Genomic DNA, 21572 nt, shown 5'->3' with positions numbered 1-21572 from the left:
CGAAGGCCACAATGGCCATAAAGCCAAGGAGACGGATGGATTCGGTACCGTTCTTAGAGTGCAGTTCTTGCCAGGAAGTTCAGTTTAAGTTCATTTGTTGATGTTTCATTTATCCGCTTGTCATAACCCCGCGAATATATTGCTTGAATAAATCCTGTCTGACAATGAAGTGGCTCTGACCTTGAAAAACATCCTTCTATTGACGTGAGAAACAAGACGGCATTTCTGACATATTCTGAGTCGACCGCGCGAGTTAGCCGTGCGCGTAGAGGCACGCGGCTGTGAGCTTGCAGCCGGGAGATAGTAGGCTCGAATCCCACTATCGGCAGCCCTGAAAATGGTTTTCCGTGGTTTCCCATTTTCACACCAGGCAAATGCTGGGGCTGTACCTTAATTAAGGCCACGGCCGCTTCCTTCCAACTCCTAGGCCTTTCCTACCCCATCGTCGCCATAAGACCTATCTGTGTCGGCGCGACGTAAAGCCCCTAGCAAAAAAAAAAAGTTCTGAGTCGTGCACTCTCTTGCGCCTAAAAGCGGGTACGTGTAAAGCATATTTCTTATAACTGCAAAACTACTGGAAATATTTTAACCAAACTTCATATTTACCATCCCCCTGGCCAAAGGTAGCTTTTAAGGTCCATAGCATTTCATATACCTGGAGTGGACTGGCGCTTTATACGAAACCGAAGCAGTGATTTTGCTCTCCCACAAAATATAACAGACCAACCTGGATGGGAATCCATTTCTAAAACGTTTTACTCATGTGCACTCTTTGATAGGATGATTAATAAGGAAGATATTTGATTACTTCTGAAAAAAAAAAAGACCACTACAACATGAATTAAGGAAAGGAAGGATATGGAAAGGTTAAGCATCTTGGAAGACCAGCTGTTAGAAAGGAATACGTTTAGGAACACACTGCAGAATTTGGAAGGTGTTCAAGCCGCAGGAAGAACTAGGAAGACCGGAAGAGCCTGGACAGATGAACAACGGAAGCAGGCCAGCGAACGCATGAAGGAGTATTGGACACAGAGAAAACTCTGCACGAAGAGAAAGAAATAAAGTTGTAGCGTGATCCTTAGTGGTGCATTCGCTTGTAAAAAAAAAAAAAAAGGAAGATATCATTAACGGACGGTTTTACAGGCTAAGTCCCGTGGACATAGCCCAAAATGTGTTGCACGTGGAGCAGATTCTTTATTTATATAAATAATATCGTAACGACGGTGTGTCTGTGCATTGACTATTATAGCGAAATTTTCATTGCTATCCGTTTCAGGTGTAGTAATGACCATCTGCATATTTTTTAGCTTTGGTGTTTGTCTGTTTGTCTGAGTTCTTATAACTTGAAAACTACTAAATGTATTTCTACGAAACTTAATATTTAGAATCCACTTGTCGTTGGGTAGGTTTTAGGGCCAATATTGCTTCTAAATCCTTGAAGTGACTGGGGGTTTGTACGAAACCGAGAGCTTGATTTTACACTCCCACAAAATATACATGACCAACCTTAATAGAAAATTACCAGCCTTAATGGAAATCAATTTCTAAAAAGTTTTTTTTCTCATGTGCACCTTTTCGATACGAGGATAACAAGGGAGTTATCATTAATGGACTGTTTTACAGGCTGTCATGTCCTTTCAAGTTCTGTTAAATGGTTTAATTAAAGAGCCATTTTAGTCTTTTCGATAGAACAGATAATAAAGAGAGGTTATCGTCAACATTGGTTTTACGAGTCTTCAGCCACTGCGCTACACCAGGTTTCAGATGAACAACCGAGAAATAGGGAGAATTACGCACAGCTTCGGACCAGGACTGTGTCGTTCAATAAACTCTGTGATCCACCCCATTATGCCTCCACTTTGTTCAGCTTGATCGTACTTCACGTTCTTTTGTAGAAGAATATCAGTTTAACTTGCCGTATTAAACGTTTCAATATAGGCATGTAACTTCGCAGAAATTGATGAAGGTAGCGCGAAATCGGTTACCAATTTTCGTGCGAAGAACGGGTATATAGGCTGGTAAGCCCTAAAACAGTTCAAATAGTGAAAATAGGCACCATTGTGTGATATAAGCCCTGCTAACGGAGGGTGTTATCAACATTCGATGTAAGCAAGAGTTTCATGTTCTATGATCATACGTTCTGTTCCTGTGTATCTTCCAGTTGTATAAAATGAGTTCTAACGTGGGAATAACGAGTTTGCTGACTCATGTCATGTGCCCTCAAAGTGGCTCTGTGATCCCAGCTTGGCAAGTTCCATCCTGGCTCAGTCCGCTGGTATTTGAAGGTGCTCAAATACGTCAGCCTCGTGTCGGCAGATTTACTGACACGTAAAACAACTCATGCAGGACTAAATTCCGGCACCTCGGCGTCTCCGAAAATCTTAAAAATGTAGTTAGTGGGACGTAAAGCGAATAACATTATTATTATTATTATTGTTACACACTGTACAGCGCTGCAGCAAAACTACCTACCACACATAAATTAATAGGCCTATAAATGCTTTTGTAGTCCTCAATTACAAAAAGAAAAAAATGAACTCGAAATTTTCCAGAATTCTCCTTATTGTTAGTTAATGTTGAGAAACGAGAGAATAATTCTGTCGGCCACATCAGATAGAATATAGTCAATTAACAGAAATCTGGATTGTTTGAAACCTGTCAAAAGACATTAAATATGCAATTATACTCCAAATAGGCACCAACACCTGAAATAGGCACAGCCAACGAATTCTTCCTAAAAAGAGGCTGAAACGGATTTATATATTAAAAGCCTACGTTTCTGTACACAGTAATAAAATAACCAAACTCGCATCTCGAACTCATAACTTATTGTTACAGGATTTGTTCAAACTTGAATGTCTATTCACTGAAATTAAAGCATTACACTGTTCGATGTTCATCGCATATACTGTGGCTTAGTACAAGACGAACAGGTGAGTTTTGTCTTCCAATCCTTCACCCGGCGACATACGGAGCGCCTCTTCTTCCGAGCTAGTGCCTCATGGAAGTGATGGAACCAACGAGAGGGAAGAATATCCTGGACGTGGTGCTGGTAAAACCAGATGAGCTCTATAGAGAAACCGAAGTAATAGATGGCATTAGTGACCACGAAGCTGTTTTCGTGGTAGTTAAAAATAAATGTGATAGAAAGGAAGGTCTTAAAAGTAGCACTATTAGGCAGTACCATATGGCTGATAAAACAGACATGAGAGAGAAAGTAACTATAATCCTTAATAATAATTTCATGTGGCTATTTCTAGCCTGGTGCAGCCCTTGTAAGGCAGACCCTCCGATGAGGGTGGGCGGCATCTGCCGTGTGTAGGTAGCTGCGTGTTACTGTGTTGGAGGATAGTGTTCTGTGTGGGGTGTGAGTTGTAGGGATGTTGGGGACAGCACAAACACCCAGCCCCAGAGCCACTGGAATTAACCAATGGAGGTTAAAATCCCCGACCCGGCCGGGAATCGAACCCGGAACCCTCTGAACCGAAGGCCAGTACGCTGACCATTCAGCCAACGAGTCGGACACTATGATCGGTGCGAAACGGTAAATACAAATGCAAACAGACTCTGGGATGGGTTTAAAGCAATTGTTGAGGAATGTGAAAACAGGATTATACCTTTAAGGGTGGTAAGGAATGGTAAAGACCCACCTTATTATAATAGAGAGATAAAGAGACTAAGAAGGAGGTGCAGATTGGAAAGAAATAGAGTTAGACATGGCTGTGGAAGTAAGGAGAAATTGAAGGAACTTACTAGGAAATTGAATCTTGCAATGAAGTCAGCTAAGGATAACATGATGGCAAGCATAATTGGCAGTCATACAAATTTTAGTGAAAAATGGAAGGGTATGTATAGGTACTTTAAGGAAGAAGCAGGTTCCAAGAACGACATTCCAGGAATCATCAATGAAAAAGGGGAGTGTGTACGTGAGGATCTTCAAAATGCAGAAGTATTCAGTCAGCAGTATGTAAAGATTGTTGGTTACAAGGATGATGTCCAGATAGAGGAGGTGACTAAAGAACTAATATTTACATACGATCACAATGACATTTACAATAACATAAAAAAGTTGAAAACTAGAAAAGCAGCTGGAATTGACAAGATTTCTGGAAATATATTAAAAACAATGGGTTGGAATATAGTACCATATGTGAAATATTTATTTGATTTTGTTTGCATGAAGGAGCTATACCAAATGAATGGAGAGTTGCTATAGTATCCCCTGTGTATAAAGGAAAGGGTGATATACATAAAGCTGAAAATTATAGGCCAGTAAGTTTGACGTGTGTTACACGTAAGACTTGCGAAGACATTTTTTCTCATTATATTAGACATGTTTGCGAAATTAATAACTGGTTCGATAGAAGGTAGTTCAGGTTTAGGAAAGGTTACTCCACTGAAGCTCAACTTGTAGGATTCCAGCAAGATATAGAAGATATTTTGGATTCAGGAGGTCAAATGGACTGTATGGCGATTGACCTGTCTAAAGCATTTGGCAAAAATGAGAGCAATTGGACTAGACAAAAGAGTGACTGAATGGGTTGCTATATTTCTAGAAAATAGATCTCAGAGAATTAGAGTAGGTGAAGCTTTATCTGAACTTGTAATAATTAAGAGGGGAATTCCTCAAGGCAGTATTATTATTAGACCTTTATGTGTTCTTATATATGTAAATGATATGAGTAAAGAAATGCAGTCAGAGATAAGGATTTTTGCGGATGATGTTATTCTGTATAGAGTATTAAATGAGTTACAAGATTGTGAGCAACTGCTAAATACCTTGATAGTGTTGTGAGATGGACAGCAGGCAATGGTATGATGATACACGGGGTTAAAAGTCAGGTTGTGATTTTCACACATAGTAAAAGTCTTGTCAGTTTTAATTACTGCGTTGATGGGGGTGAAAGTTCGTTATGGGGATCACTGGAAGTACCTAGGTGTTAATATAAGGAAAGATATTCATTGGGGTAATCACATAAATGTGATTGTAAATAAAGGGTACAGATCTCTGCACATGGTTATGAGGGTGTTTAGGGGTTGTAGTAAGGATGTGAAGGAGAGGGCATATAAGTCTCTGGTAAGACCCCAACTAGAGTATGGTTCCAGTGTATGGGACCCTCAACAGGATTACTTGATTCAAGAACTGGAAAAAAATCCAAAGAAATGGAGCTCGATTTGTTCTGGGCGATTTCCGACAAAAGAGTAGCGTTACAAAAATGTTGCAAAGTTTGGGTTTGGAAGATTTGGGAAAAAGAAGACGAGCTGCTCGACTAAGTGGTATGTTCCGATCTGTCAGCGGTAAGATGGTGTGGAATGACATTAGTAGACGAATAAGTTTGAGTGGTGTCTTTAAAAGTAGGAAAATTCACAATATGAAGATAAAGTTGAAATTCAAGAGGACAAACTAGGCAAATATTCGTTTATAGGAAGGGGAGTTGGGATTGGAATAACTTATCAAGAGAGATGTTCAATAAATTTCCAATTTCTTTGCAATCAATTAAGGCTAGGAAAATAACAGATAGGGAATCTGGCACCTGGGCGACTGTCCAAAATGTAGATCAGTATTGATTGATTGATTGATTTATTTATTGATTGATTGATTACTGACCTAAAAATGTTAGAAATATGCAATCATTTATGACCTAAAATGTATTAAGACATGAGAATAAATGTGACTTTTTGCTCACATTTTCGAAATCTTGTTGCTGTTTAAATCAACATTATATTGAAAATAAACTTTTAAACATTCAATAATAATAAATAAGTAATAATATTAATTTTGTTATTACATTTTGAATTTATTGAATTTCTCATTCCAGAGGTAACTCTCGACTCTGCGCAGAACAAAATAAATGTCAGATTTTGATGGTCGATCAGAAAGAATTTCAATAGAAAATTGCATATATTTTAAAGTTTTCAAACAGCTTCTGTTTTCACGCAACATTGACTCGTAACGGGAAAAGAGACCGCTCAACATCGCAGAGTGTTACTGGGCTATGTTTGAAATACGTCTAAGAGTTCGATTGAGGCTCACTATTGTGTCTCTTTCTATACAGCTAACCCTTCTAATGCACATAAATATGTGTTTCTAAGGAAAATAATTGTAAGCAATTACAGACAACAATTAAGAGATGTGGAAAGTGCGTACCAGCATAGCACATGAAGCACTATGTTCAAAACACTGGTACCCGCCGTCATACTGAACCCCGGATGCGCTGATGCGGAAGACAGTGATCAGCCAATGACGTTACAGGTCCGCTTGTATTCTCTGGGGTCATTCTAATGTTCTTATCAGGGTTAAAGTGAATGGCGCAAGAAGTCGTACAGAAAGAGGAGAGAATTATATCTAAAGAGGATGTGCGCTTCCAGTGCCAGATTTGTAATATTTGGGCCCCCTGCCAAACTTAATTAAAGAGCCCCCTACACTGGAAGAATTTTGTTAACGGAAATATCAAGTAACTAGGCCTATATGTGTTTTATTTAATTATTCAGTGTTTATGTTAATATTTAAAATTCATATTAGGATTTCTCTGTACATTAGACAATATTAACAAATAACAGCACCGGGGTTAGGGGCGTGCGGCTGTGAGCTTGCATCCGGGAGTTACTGGGTTCGAATCCCACTGTCGGCAGCCCTGAAGATGGTTTCCCGTGGTTTCCCATTTTCACTCGAGGCAAATGCTGGGGCCCTACCTTAATTAAGGCCACAGCCGGTTCTTTACAACTCCTAGTCCTTTCCTGTCCCATCGTCGCCATAAGATCTATCTGTGTCAATGCGACGTAAAATAACCTGGCACTAAAAGGAAACACCATCTATACTGATTTTAGAAGACATCAAAAATTCGTTTATTTTCTTGTTGTACGTTTTGATAGCAGCTCCACTTGTGTCAACAAATGCTACATGAAATGTTATAGAAGAGGAACGGAAAAGACGTGGAGAAGTCCACTTCACAACCAGAATGGTCGACATACGTAGCTTGTCGTCCAGGAAAAATAAGCCGGAATTATCCCAAATGATCGATATAATCTTCGTCCGGACAAGTTGGCAGTCGGAAACAATCGAAGCTAACGAAAAGCCGTTAATATTAACCCGCTAGAAAATCTTGAAGCGTTTGCTGCCTCAGCCGACATCTGTCTGGTGCCGTGGCAGGGCGTCTGTTCTTAGCCGGAGCTCCAGGGTTGCTTCCCGGCCCGCCCGCAGGAAGGGTGAAACAGAGTTCACTTGTGGTGGTGGTCATAACACAAGGATCACTCCCTTGGTATCACGAGCAAGAGAACAAGAGTTCATCACGGGAGATCGGATAGGTAGCACATGTATATGGCAGACTCAGCTATAGGAGCCGTGGTCGCTAACGCACCCCCAGCCACTGTACGTCACATTACTCAGCAACCTTTCGTGCTTAAAACATTTATTATTTGTGAATCCTAACAACGGTTTTGTACGGTAGCTTTCTAGTTAGGAGCACATCTGGAGCTACATGAGGGTCACTTGTCGACTGAGTAGGTACGTTCTCTATTCATCTACATCACATGCTTCAGGATTTGTCAGTTTCTGGATACAACTTCTCAGCCCATTTACAGTATTCTCGAAAACGTTTCTACAGAGATAAAAATTATCGATGATGATGATTGTATTCTATTATTCTCGAATGTTCGCGTGGTTCCAGTATAAAGCAGCCTTATCGCTGACTGCGTCAACATATTCACGTTGCGTTTCTACGGGGCAAACTGGAGAATGGTTCGGGTGATCCAGATTCTGACAAGCACCGCGGTCAGAGGCATCATTTTTACGGGCTTTACGTCGCACCGGCACAGATAAGTCTTATGGCGACGATGGGATAGGAAAGGCCTAGGAGTTGGAAGGAAGAGGCCGTGGCCTTAATTAAGGTACAGCCCCAGCATTGCCCTGGTGTGAAAATGGGGAAACCACGGAAAACCATCTTCAGGGCTGCCGACAGTGGGATTCGAACCCACGATCTCCCGGATGCAAGCTCACAGCCGTGCGCCTGTACGCGCACGGCCAACTGGCCCGGTAAATGCAGATCATTGATGACTGATTGATTGACACAGTGATCGCGTCGACTTCATAGGTGCGAAGACTTATATGGGGCGGACAGTGCTGTGTTGTTCGTACGTCAACGGGCTATCTAAGGTCATTTCTAAATGCTTGGGTATGCTGCAACAAACTCCGAAACCAGTTATTACTCACTCAGTCCGGACTAAGATATGGGCGGTTCAGTGGAACTGTTAGTGGTCAACATATGACTTGCGTTTATTTCACAACGCGAGCTGCTGCGCCAGTGAAGAGTCAACTCGACACTGGTTGCCATGTCGCGTGGCTCACCGGCTGGAAGAAGCGGCCTTGCTCTTCAACATCACAGGTCGGGGAGCGATTATCTTCTCATGCCACTACAGTCGTGCTGGGCCTTGGCTTACCAAGCAATCACTGATCAGCCCAAAGGCCTGCAGATTACGAGGTGTCGCGTGGTCAGCGTAACATTTACCCTCGGCTCTTATAATTCGCTTTCATGACCGGAACCGCTAAGTCACCGTCAGATAACTCCTCAATCATTGTTCTCAATTGTTCTCGGACCAGTACTGAAATGCAGGTGAAAATCCCTGACTTGGCCTAGAATCGAAACAGGGACCAGCCCACTACAATCACAGAAGACAGTCTCGATGAGGAAGTTTCGTTGCCACATCGACAGGTAATCTCTACGAGGACTAGTCATTTCTTTGGTTTTACTTTCATCATTACGTATTCCACGCAACAAAAAATCACCTTAATCGTAATCATGAATATTTGACACTCCAGACCACTGTTTCCGAATATTATTATCGTTATTTCAAATGGTATTTAGTTTAAAAGTACTGCAGATACAATCATCAGTCCACATGCTTTGTCGATCCTCACATAGCAGGTTATGTAGGTTAAGAAATAGCAAAATCCGATCGAAATACAACAGTGAGGCATATTAGGTATGATGAAGTGTGAGCTTCTGACTGACCCTACACTTTCACAGCCGTGTACCATACCTCAGCACCCTCCGGAGAGGCCTGGTGCAGGTCTTTCGAGTTGACCCGCACGTCTGTGAGGATGGGATCCTACCTGAAGACGGCACAAACACCCATCCCCGAGCCATAGGAATTAACCAAATAAAGTTAAATTCTCCAACCCGACAGGCGATCGAATTATGGGCTCCTTGGACCATACGGCAGTATGCTAACATGCAGTCGAGACTTCGGTAGAAGCTACATTTCGCTCTGGTGACAGATGCAGCAAAGATACTGCATTCACTAAGACATAGCAGCAGTCGGAGGTAGACGATAGAACTAAAAAATATGGGACACTTTCACAAGCACCTCAATTAGATAAAAAAATAAAATAGTAAATGGTCCGTGATATTAGCAACAGATTATTCGTATACATATAATACATTGATAAAGGCCATGTCCGCCTCTGTGGTGTAGTGATTAGTGCGATTAGATGCCACCCCCGGAGCCCCGGGTTCGATTCCCAGCTCTGCCATGAAATTTGAAAAGTGGTACGAGGGCTGGAACGGGGTCCACTCAGCCTCGGGAGGTCAACTGAGTAGAGGTGTGTTCGATTCCCACCTCAGCCATCCTGGAAGTGGTTTTCCGTGGTTTCCCACTTCTCCTCCAGGCAAATGCCGGGATGGTACCTAACTTAAGGCCACGGCCGCTTCCTTCCCTCTTCCTTGTCTGTCCCTTCCAATCTTCCCATCCTCCCGCGAGGCCCCTGTTGAGCATAGCAGGTGAGGCCGCCTGGGCGAGGTACTGGTCATCCTCCCCAGTTGTATCCCCGACCCAGAGACTGAAGCTCCAGGACACTGCCCTTGAGGCGGTAGAGGTGGGATCCCTCGCTGAGTCCGAGGGAAAAACCGACTCTGGAGGGTAAACTGATAAAGGTGAAGAAGAAGAAGAACAAGCGCGTTATGGTATGCCGCAATTCGTAAATCAGAATTCATCCATTCTGATGTCATCATGCCGTCTGTTTGCTAAAAATATATTTATTTTTAATAGCACTTCTATATAGAGCGGTTGTCTTGTGAGCTCATACGTTAGCCTCGAAGGAGCGTTCTTTTTATGCCAAGCAAAGAACTTTTTTAAGATGCATGTCCTTCACTCTTTCTAGTGTAGCTAGGTTATCCCTCGATAGGTGTTATCAGATAATGTCTGAGGCGTATGTCATGATGGGGTCTGTTTGTACGTAGACTTTTTCTTTTAGCAGCATGTAAGTTATTAGGAACTCTCTGTCATCTGGTGAATATATTTGGAAGTTGGTAAAGGTTAGAGAATCAAAGAGTATCTAGCAGGGTATAGTATTCTTCCGTGACCAGAGGAAGTGTGTACTCTCTGGCTTGACAGGTAGTAATCAAACATGGCTGCATGCAATGGCATTACTAAAAATGAAAATCACATAACATATCAGAATATTAATGAAAGTGTAAGTCGCTTAGCAACCTGCGAGTTAGGGTGAGCCTACGGCTGCAATTATTGGAGATGTCATTTTATGATTTTATGTTATGATTACCGGTACTCAAAGTTGGCGGAGTTAGAGACCTATCAATATCTCATGATTGATCGACAGGTAATTCCGGAGAGATTAAAACAAAAATGAAGCAAATAGGTCCAGTAGAACGGATGGGAGGATTTGCCAAAGCTGTTTTCTGTAAAATATACAGTTCGATTCAGCAGCCCCTTCCAATATCGTTTGCTGCAGTCCAACTAACGTACACATGGTTATAGAGGTTCTATTTCCGTGCAAAGTACTGTATGATACCGTACTAATGTTCACTGAGCACATTTTACACACGATTCTGAATGTTATATCATCCGTTCGCAAAACATGACGCCTTGAAATCATGTAGCAACGTCCTTTTACCATGTAAATATGTTAATGTGTCGTGCCTCGTGACCGGGTGTAACGAAGAGGGGAATCAATGCATAAAACTAGGTAACAGTGCAGTAATTAATGGGTTAAACACCGAACAGGATTGCGTATGTAATCTGCTCTCGTCGTACTATCAGCGTGTTTCCAACAGTGTAGCGTAGGGGATGTGGTTAGGCGTTTGTCTAGCAATCGACGGAATCCTGCATCGTTCGAATATTTTTGCATCCGCATGATATTTGAATACGTAAACACAGGGCCACGTTTGCCACATTCAAACAGTAGAATAACGCTGTTATTCATCTTGTGACCTGCACATACTCCGTTGGTTAGGTCCTGAATGTACTGCAATCTCTGCTGTCATTCAGCATGTTTTCCACAGAGGAATACGTTGACATGCTCCTGATTTATAGGGAAGCAAGACAATACACGTGCGAGGCACCACGTCTGAACTAGGAACGGTATCCCGACAGGCGATACCCGGCTGCTACGACATACCGCCGTGTTGAAAGACGCTTCAGCCGCAAGACGATCTATTGGACACCGGGCTCGAATGTGCATAAACCAAAACGGTCATCACATCGAGCATTTGCTGCGATAAAACATTGTCAGGGCAGTTGTGTTCCTATTATTTACGGTCTGTATGTATCCGGCCTGCTAACTAATCGGCCCTTCTTAGGGCCACAAACACATTCATTCACACACAATTTGCATGAAAGCGTGTATTGAACTTACATTGCGTGCGGTACGTATTAAACAAATATTTGAAAAATTTGTCACCTTCGCCCCGGACTCGAGCCTCCCACGTGACATGCAAACCCGCTCCGCCACGTCTTTACTAGCTACACTACGGTTGCGTACGGCGCACTGGGCAGCTTATAGCAGGTAGGCCTATTAGATTTACTGCGGTCACAATATCAATTTAGTGTTTCGCCAGCGTGTCAGGTTCATATGATTTAGAAGGCACACGCATGTCTTCCAGTGTTTAGTACGAGTATAACATTACGGCGTCCTATCATGGTGAGTCGGTAAACACCAAGATATCCGGTTGTGTTGTCTGAGCATACCGGCGGGACAGATGTTTTCAGGAGGGAATTAATATTGTGAGTTGCATAAAACTATATTGGAAGGGGCGGCTGAATCACGCTGTATAGATTTTGGTAATATTAGCACATTTGTTTAATTATATTGAGTAATCCAATCTGAGGCCGCCTGGGCGAGGTACTGGTCATCCTCCCCAGTTTCATCTCCCGACCCAGAGTCTGAAGCTCCAAGACACTGTCCTTGAGGCGATAGAAGTGGGATCCCTCGCCGAGTCCGACGGAAAAAACGACCCTGGAGGGTAAACAGATAAAGAAGAAGAAGAGTAATCCAATCGACTGAATAATAATAATAATAATAATAATAATAATAATAATAATAATAATAATAATAATAATAATAATAATAATAATAATAATAATAATAATAATAATTATTATTATTGTGTCCGCCTCTGTGGTGTAGTGGTTAGCGTGATTAGCTGCCACCCCCGGAGGTCCGGGTTCGATTCCCAGCTCTGCCACGAAATTTGAAAAGTGGCACGAGGGCTGGAACGGGGTCCATTCAGCCTCGGTAGGTCAACTGAGTAGAGGTGGGTTCAATTCCCACCTCAGCCATCCTGGAAGTGGTTTTCCGTGGTTTCCTCACTTCTCTTCCAGGCAAATGCCGGGATGGTACCTTACTTAAGGCCACGGCCGCTTCCTTCCCTCTTTCTTGTCTATCCCTTCCAATCTTCCCATTCCCAACCAAGACACCTGTTCAGTATAGCAGGTGAGGCCGCCTGGGCGAGGTACTGGTCATTCACCCCAGTTATATCCCCCCGATCCGATGTCTGAAGCTCCAGGACACTGCCCTTGAGGCGGTAGAGGTGGGATCCCTCGCTGAGTCCGAGGGAAAAACCGAACCTGGGGGGTAAACAGATGATGATGATGTGCATCCCTTACTTTTGCCGAAACTCATTTTAACGTCTCAATAAACTCAAAAAGACAGTGTAAAACTTCCCTTTGGAAAAATCCAATGGCCATAAATATGTATTTCAATAAATGAAATTCAAATTCGAAAGACAGAGGTAGGATTCAGTGCATCAAAAAGATGGGGAAACCCGTTTGCTAGAGGTATGACGAGGTGAGGATTCTTTCATAAAAGAGCCTTCTATATGTTTCTCACTCATGACCATCCATCAAAACTTCACATCACAGCCTGCACACATTTTGTATCGCTAATTTCAGATGACCCCCAGCCATAAGACATATTCATGTAAAAATCTCACATTTACTTCCAACGTGGTACATTGATTAATTATATACCGGATGAGTCAGCCACGCCTGACGTTTCTGCTTTTAGGCATCCCAACGAACGTCAGTGGGGGTGATGGTCGATTTTCCTTTGCCGTTCACCAAGCTACAGTCGCCTTTAAAGCACTTTCTGCGTCATCACTGCACGACTTTTGCAAAAACATCTATGCGACAGGTATTTGCACAATACATCAAACTGTCATACGGTTATGTCAAATGTAAGTGTCAATTACAAGCTTTCGATTGGTTATGAAACTATCGCTAAAAGCGATGGCATACTGTGTGCGAGTTCGTGAAGCGGGACGTAGTTTTACGCCAAGTACGCTTTCTGATAACTTGCACACAACAGTTAACGTGGTGCAGTGGACTAACCACAGACGTGTTCATGCATGTTGCGTTGGTAGGTGGGTTCGAGTCCAACGAGCGATAAATATTTTTATTCATATTTTAAATTTGAGAATCAAATAATAGGCCATTCGTGCCACATTCGACCAATAGCACGCATGTTGAATGTGTAGTGGCCTGACACTTTGTGTAGTTTAGCAGTCCTGGTCATTTCTTCGCTATGTATTCAACAGATGAGTATGTTGCCATGTTCCTCATCTACGGTGAAGCTCCGAAAACCGTAAAAATAGTTAGTGGGACGTAAAGCAAATATCATTTTTATCTACGGTGAAGCAAGACAGAACGCACAGGAAGCACGGGGCCTGCACCAGGAAAAAAATCCACACATACAACAACCAAACCCAAATACGTTTTGGAGGGTGGAGTGATGTTTGCGTGTAACTTCGTCACTTTCTCGAACAGGTCCTGTTAGAGAGACACCAGTTACGTCCGGTGAAATTGCTGAGATGGTTTTGGACACTTTCCGGGAGAATCCTCACACGAGTGCCCGGGCAGTAGCACAACAGGCCAACATCAACCAGTCGTCTGTTATAAGGATATTGCATTCCAGCTTTTTCGTCCGTTTCACCTGCAACTACATCAAGAACTCCTCGGACGATATTTCGAAACTCGTGTTGATACTGACGCATATGGCAAATGATCGAGCGTTTGTATCTCACATTTTATTTTGGGACGAGGCACGACTTCATAATAATGGCTCTGTGAATCGTCATAATGTGCACTACTGGAGTAATGCAGGCAGCATTTCAGGTACGATGGTGAGTAAATGTCTGGTGTGGTATACTGGGTGGTTACCTAATTGGACCATATTTCTTTGAGGATCATATGATAGGAGCCCGGTGCCTACAGTTTCTTCAAGACCAACTACCATTGCTGCTAGAGGATGTGCCCCTGGGTGAGCATGTAATCATGTGGTATCAACACGACGGAGCTCCCCCTCACAGTCAGCAAATATTCGCTACTAGCTGGATGTTGCACATCCCGGTCGATGGTTTGGAAGGGGAGGACCTGTCACCTGGCCTGCTAGATCGCCTAGCTATGACGCCACGACGGTCTAGTGAGTAGGTTTTGAGAAAGCCTACTAGATGAACTACTACTTCCGCTTCACACATGTTTTCTATCAGTATGCCATCGTTTTTAGCGTTCATTTCATACCCTACTGAAAGCTCATAATTGGCGCGTACTTTTTACATAACCGTATGACAGTTTGATGCATTGTCTAAATGCCTGTCGCATACGGTACATGTTTTTGCAACGGTATTGGTGCAGTGAGTGATTAAAGGCGATTGTTGCTTGGTATACGGCAAAGGAGAATAACTGTATCTTATTCTGTACTCGTTGGTTTTAATGGGGGGGGGGGGGGGGGAGCATAAATTGGGAACAGTGGCGGTAGAGCAAGGAAGATAACATAATAATTAGGTGGGGGCAGGCGTGCGAGGAGCTTATAGTCATTTAGCTTGCACACGGGGCTATTTGGAGCCGAGGTTAACGATTTAGTTTGTGGTGAACATCTGACAACCAGAGCCATCTGATAGCTCTTTCACAAAGGCTCTGTAATTACCGCTGTACTATCACGATGAGGTGAACGACCACCTTTGTTCATATTAACACCTTTTGCTGTATCCGACTCGTGCCACACTCTCATGTTTCTAAAGCCGTAAAACCCGGCACCGTCAAACATAGGATTGAACGTATCCTCGTTACGTGTGCAATCACTAGAGACTTTCAGATGAAAACTGTGTATATTCGGTTAACCATTTATCTCTAGGCTGACCAATTTTTACAGGGAGGAAAATGCTAACGGTTTTCATGAATATACAGTATGTGCAGAATATGTTCTCTTTAACTATGAACCGGCACAAACATGCCAAGACAAATTGTATTTTATTATCCAACTGAACTCACTCCAATTTAGAGGAACTTCCACTTATCCCAAGCAGTGTTTCCAACACCTGAAAATGAGCAGTAGCTAAAACTGTTTGCCAAAATGGCCAGAAATGGCTAAATATATGAAGATACTCACAAATAGTCGCTATATGCATAGCGTAAGTGTAAGACAGTGTAAGTTCACGCATACACAAAACTTTTAAGTTTAACAGTTGAGGGAGAAGGAGAAAAAATCATAAACGTAACGGTACAGTGATCCCTCCTCTGAAGCACTTTGTGTAGCCGTTTATTTTGTAAGCTTCACTTCTTTCAAGAAATAGAAGAACTTCCAACGGGACTTCATATGAAAGCACTTTTCCATACGGCTTAGCCAAAAGCTGACACTCTTGTTTCGTCTTGTGCGATGAATGCACGCTCGACTTCTACATTTCAATGAAGCAAAGTTTGGGCCGAAAGAGCAAACGGGACCAATTCTAAATAGGCAGTTTTTACTGCAGCATCTTTATGCTTATCAAATTCTAGCCTGAATTCAGTCGTGGAGGACCTATTTTTCGTGCGTCGACCTCCTTTTGCCACTACTTGCACCATATGTTATGAGCCTGCGTGTAACTGTACTTGCGGAAGTGTAAAGTGTTGAATGTGAGGAGAGGAACTTTAGGGACGACACAAACACCCAGTCCCCAGGCCAGGGATGTAAATCATTCACAATTAAAAACCCTTGACCCGGCCGGGAATCGAACCCGGGGCCGCCGGGTGACAGGCGGACGCGTTGCCCCCTACACCACGGGGCCGGACAGGACCTATTTACCCACTTAAGAATATTCGTCCACTGACTTCCAGACCTAAGTATGTGGCATGTTCTTTAACTGTTTTTAAGCATTCACACCTAGCAGTGACATTTTTCAGAGGACTTCGAAGTTGTTAAGCAGTCATTAGAACTACTTGTTAATGTACACACTTTCTATTATATTCTCCTTGGTATCTTCTCCTTCTTCTTCTTTACCCTCCAGAGTCGGTTTTTCCCTCGGACTCAGATAGGGATCCCACCTCTACCGCCTCAAGGGCAGTGTCCTGCAGCTTCAGACTCTGGGTCGGGGGATACAACCGGGGAGAACGACCAGTACATCGCCCAGGTGGCCTCACCTGCTGTGCTGAACAGGGGCCTTGTGGGGGGATGGAAGATTGGAAGGGATAGACAAGGAAAAGGGAAGGAAGCGGCCGTGGCCTTAAGTTAGGTACCATCCCGGTATTTGCCTGGAGGAGAAGTGGAAAATCACGGAAAAACACTTCCAGGATGGCTGATGTGGGAATCGAAGCCGCCTCTACTCAGTTGACCTCAGGAGACTGAGTGGACCCCGTTCCAGCCCTCGAACCACTTTTCAAAATTCGTGACAGAGCCGGAAATCGAACCCGGCAGAGAGACACACAGGCATCTAGTTTATGTCAACTCAACAATTAACGATTAATGAAACCCTGCTTAAAAAGTAAAATACTATTGTTGACACTTATAAGACAATGTCACAATTGAGGTCCAAGTTAATTTGTAGGGAAGATTATTCCGGCGGGGAAGTTAAGTCATTACTAGATCAACTCCTTCCAAACCTTCACATTTAAAGTGAAATCTACACTAAAGTGCTGTTCAAATGCTGTTTAGGGGCCGATGACCTTCGATGTTGGGCCCCTTAAAACAACAAGCATCATCATCGTCATCATCATCATCATCATCATCATCATCAAATGCTGCAATAAATTATCTGGAAAAGTTTATGACTTCAGTGATAATAATTTTTTAAGATACTAGAGGTTTTGCATTTGAAAGATGTTACATTTTCTGGTTTTGAAAGAATGATTCATTCTTTGAAATTGACTGAAATTTCTGCAGCTTTTTATTTCGATAGCTTTTATGAAGAAATTTTTTCCCATAACATTGAATTACATGATGTGGGAGCTAACTATCCCTGTATTGATAGCGATAGTGATCGGAGTTGTAATGTGAACTCTTACTGGCATTTAAAAAATCTGGCAACCCTAGGCCACTCTGTTATAACGAAAGGCGGTATTTAAGTCCGAAGAAAACCAGCTGCTGTGGATTCGAAGAACTGATATAGATCTTATCTGACTCTCCTTCGTGTTCAATTGTCTCAAAACAATGCGTTTTCTTCTGTCTGCTGAACGCTAGACAGTGTAGTGTAGTATGCATTCGTGCGTGCAGTCACCCAAATGTAAGTGGAGACCAACGAGGGTAGACTGTTGGAGAGCAGTTAGTTGGAACAAGTTTATGAAAGACTGCCAAAGTGTTGGGCGCATCGAGACCAACATCATCCAAAGAGCCGATGGCATACACAACTAGTGTTAAAACATCATCAGGGAAGAAAAATGGTGCACGACAACCAATAGTCAGTGATGGGGATCGACGAATAAGAGGATCGTCACAAGGATCAGTAGAGCTAATGTGACATCAGAACTCAGTGAGCATCTCGAACAATGTGGTTCTGCAATCACAGTCCACAGCGAACTGCACAAACTGAACGTCTTCGGATAAGTGTCAATCACCAAACCTCACCACCAAGGACCTATGGTGACACATTGACCAGCGATGATTTAGAAGGGAATAATATGATCATTTCCAACAACAGGTTAGGTTCATGTACGGCAAACGCCCTAGAAGCTTATGCGTCGTACTGCCGATGGTGCGGGCTAAATTTGATGATATTCCGTTGGTCCTCTTAAAGGACGAATTACGGTCAAGGAATTTGTGGCCTTCAGGTGACCAAGTGCATCCTGTTGTACAGATGTTGTTCCCTAACAGGTCCCACTACTAGGTCTGTTGAAGAGTGTTTTGTCGAACACCTCCCTTGCACCGCCAAATGAGCCGACTTGAACATTATCGAACGTCTGTGGGAACAGGTAATCTGGTACAGATGTCCTCTCAGTCAACGCTAACGGAACTAGAAGCTGCACTGCATGACGAATAGTACCAGTACCAGATTCCTCTGAATCAATCACGACATCCACTTTTGGAGGAATACGACAGCTAAAGATGGCCCAATGACAGTTCTTTAAGGTGATTCCGTTATTTTGATAACCATCCGCTATCTTATTCTAAGTACGTTTCTCTTTATGTCCATCAGAATAGTTTAACTGTACTACTGCATAACAGATGTCGTGTAAATTAAAATGGATTCATTGAAAAAGGAAGGTGAAGTTGATCGTTGCATTTTTCTTCCAGCTTTGGAGAACAACTGTTACGTGTCGCTCCTGTGTGGAGTGCGTGCCGCGCCACCTTGCCCAAAGTATCAACCGTAGTCCGTTACTCGGAAGAGACACCGTGGTGAGACCCCGCAGCAATCCGCACCCTTCACGACATGGCACTCGACTTCTTTGCAGGATGTGTTGGAGGTACGTTGGCTAATTTTATTGCAATCTACTGAACAAAGTGCACAGTCATAGACCGAAATTTAACATTTTGGGAAAATGAAAATTGATACTTAGCGCGTACGCATGTTACAATTGTGACTGCACAAAATAGAGTTGGCCACTAGAAAAATATATCCTTGTTCTGGTCCATAGTCTCATTGACTCCTTGGAGTGAGGGATGCCGTTATGTAGTACTTCGCCATCGTGTTGAACAAGGTTGCCTGCAGTGTTGGAACGTGTCCGGCAACCAATGAGGGGGCGTGTTCAGGCGCATGATGGACGCTTTGAGGACTTGTACTAGAACTCAGCATCCCTGCGACATGGCGTGTTCCAAGTAAAATCCCCTACACACGACAGAATCTTCTGGGTAGTTGGGACATTAAATCGGGTGCTGCTCTCTAGTTGACCCTATCTAGCACTAGGCTAGGAAAACACAGGTCAACATGGCTCCTTCATTTTCTAAGTTTAAAAAGTAGGATTGTCAGTCGATACGAAAGAGGAAATATTGGGCTAAAAAGTAGTTATTACAGAGAAGCAAAAATTAATCGTACAAATATTATTAAAGAACTAACCATTCGATTTTAGGAACTGGATAATGACACTTTCAATGAAATGCTCTGTAAAGTTAGGAGATAAAGATATAGAGCAAGTAAGTGCTTTCAAACATTTGGGAAGCACAATAACGGAAGATAATTGTGAGATGCAAACAGGAGGTAAAAACTCGTATCGCAATTGCCAAGGAGGCACTTAATAAGAAGAGGAGGCTTCTTTGTGGGAGCTGAGACATGGACGTGGAGGAAAGAGGACATTTGGTGGAGGATGGAGGAGATAGAGCAGCTGACGAGGTGCCGAGAAGAGTGAGGGAAGAGAGAGAAGAGGTGATTGTTTACTGATGGATGCTAGGGAAGGAAGAAGAGGAAGCAGAAGATTCCAGATGATTGATAGCATAAGAATAGAATCCAATTATGAGAAAAGGAAGAGGGTAGCAGGAGTCAGGATTGCATGGAGACGTGCCCTAGGGCAGAACACTACTGATGATGATCCGCCCGGAACATCCTGTACAAATCTGGATGTTAGTCTGTTTATCTTTCTTTCACGCAATTACTTAAACGATCGAGCTCAAATTTGGCAAGTTTATTGCTGTACTTTGATTAAAAAATCTACTATTTACTATCAAGTTGTCTCTTAAGGGGGCCTTGCAGGTAAAGAAAATGTGAAGTCAGATGAAAGTGAGTGCCTGCGACCATTACAAGTGAGATGGAGCTTATCAAGTGCGGTTAGAAATCAGTTTGTATGCAACTCTAACAGTTTTCTAGGAGTAATTTCCCTGCTTGGGCTGATGTTATATTCGATGAGTGGTTTGAGTCATGCAGCCATCAGCTTGTATTCGGGAGATAGTGGTTCAAGTCCCATTGTCGGGAGCCCTGAAGATGGTTCTCCGTCGTTTGCCATTTTCCACCAGACAAACGCTGGAGCTGTACCTTAATTAACGCCACGGCTGGTTCCTTGCCACTCCTAAACCTATCCTGCCTGTGTCGGTGCGACTTAAAGGAAAGTGAAAAAATAAAGTTAAGATAAAAAGTAAATTAAAGGAAGTCGAGTAGCGATATGAGACTCAGCTAGGGTCTGTGCTGGGCTGCAACGTGGACTGTGTTAGGCTTTGGTGTCTTACGTAATATCATCTCTTGAACCAGTGCTCCTTTGTCGTCATCTTGGCTACCAGCTGACAGAACAACGTCCTTTAACGTGAGTAATGGTGGTGGTGGTGATTATTGTTTTAAGAGGAAGTAAAACTATGCAACCATCCTCTATATAGCACTAACCAGAGAGAAAAATGGAGGGGTCCGACACTTCGAAAAATGAAGGTATCGGCCAAAGGAAGACAAAGGCCACGAAGGGCATGAAAATGAAAGACTCCCTAGGCCTCCATACGTAATGCCGTCGGGGTCGGAAAAGAACAAGAGTTGATCAAGGGAGGTCGGATAGGACAATGAAATGAAATGTCGTATGGCTTTTAGTGCCGGGATATCCTCAGTTCGCCAGGTGCAGGTCTTTCTATTTGACACCCGTAGGCGACCTGCGCGTCGTGATGAGGATGAAATGAGGATGAAGACAACACACACACCCAGCCCCCGTGTCATTGGAATTAACCAATTACGGTTAAAATCCCCGACCCGGCCTGGAATCGAACCCGGGACCCTCTACACCGAAGGCCAGTACGCTGACCGTTCAGCCAACGAGTCGGACTCGGATAGGACAGATGAAAGTGAGGAGCCTGGCACAAGTAAGCGGAAGCAATGCCAGTAACAGCGAAAGGCCCCGTGGTCGCCAACCCACGCTCCCAAGTTCAGAGCCCCTGCGGCCCCTTTTAGTCGCCTCTTACGACAGGCAAGGGATACCGTGGGTGTTATTCTACCGCCCCCCGCCCACAGGGGGTTCCGTCAACGTGAAATGAACAACTGTTTAAATAGATCCAGGACACGATTGCAGAAATTAGGAGGAGGGGGTGTTGGCTGTTTTAAGCGTGTGTCGACAGGTGTGGCACAAGTGGTTACTTGTTCCCAGGGCAGTGGGCTCGATCCCGGATGAAACTGTGGAGGAGTTTAAACATTACA

General features: G+C 43.3%; 1 protein-coding gene across 3 annotated transcripts in view; it reads left to right on the top strand.

Moving 5' to 3' along the window:
• Window positions 1-21572, top strand: part of LOC136881054 (mitochondrial basic amino acids transporter) — a 48578-nt gene that overhangs the window by 850 nt on the left and 26156 nt on the right. For 2 of the 3 annotated variants that reach the window (XM_067153657.2, XM_067153655.2), the window contains exon 2: window positions 18770-18939. The exons of the other annotated variant lie outside the window; for it this stretch is intronic. In XM_067153657.2, the coding sequence (XP_067009758.1) occupies window positions 18906-18939 (34 nt within the window). In that variant the 5' untranslated portion in view covers window positions 18770-18905. The remainder of the gene's footprint in view (window positions 1-18769; window positions 18940-21572) is intronic. 3 annotated transcript variants of the gene reach the window in all.

This window comes from Anabrus simplex, chromosome 9 (assembly GCF_040414725.1).
Source record: "Anabrus simplex isolate iqAnaSimp1 chromosome 9, ASM4041472v1, whole genome shotgun sequence".
Lineage (NCBI taxonomy): Eukaryota > Metazoa > Arthropoda > Insecta > Orthoptera > Tettigoniidae > Anabrus > Anabrus simplex.
The sequence above is the reverse complement of the archived record's forward strand: the minus strand, read 5'-3'. Positions and strand labels throughout refer to the sequence as shown.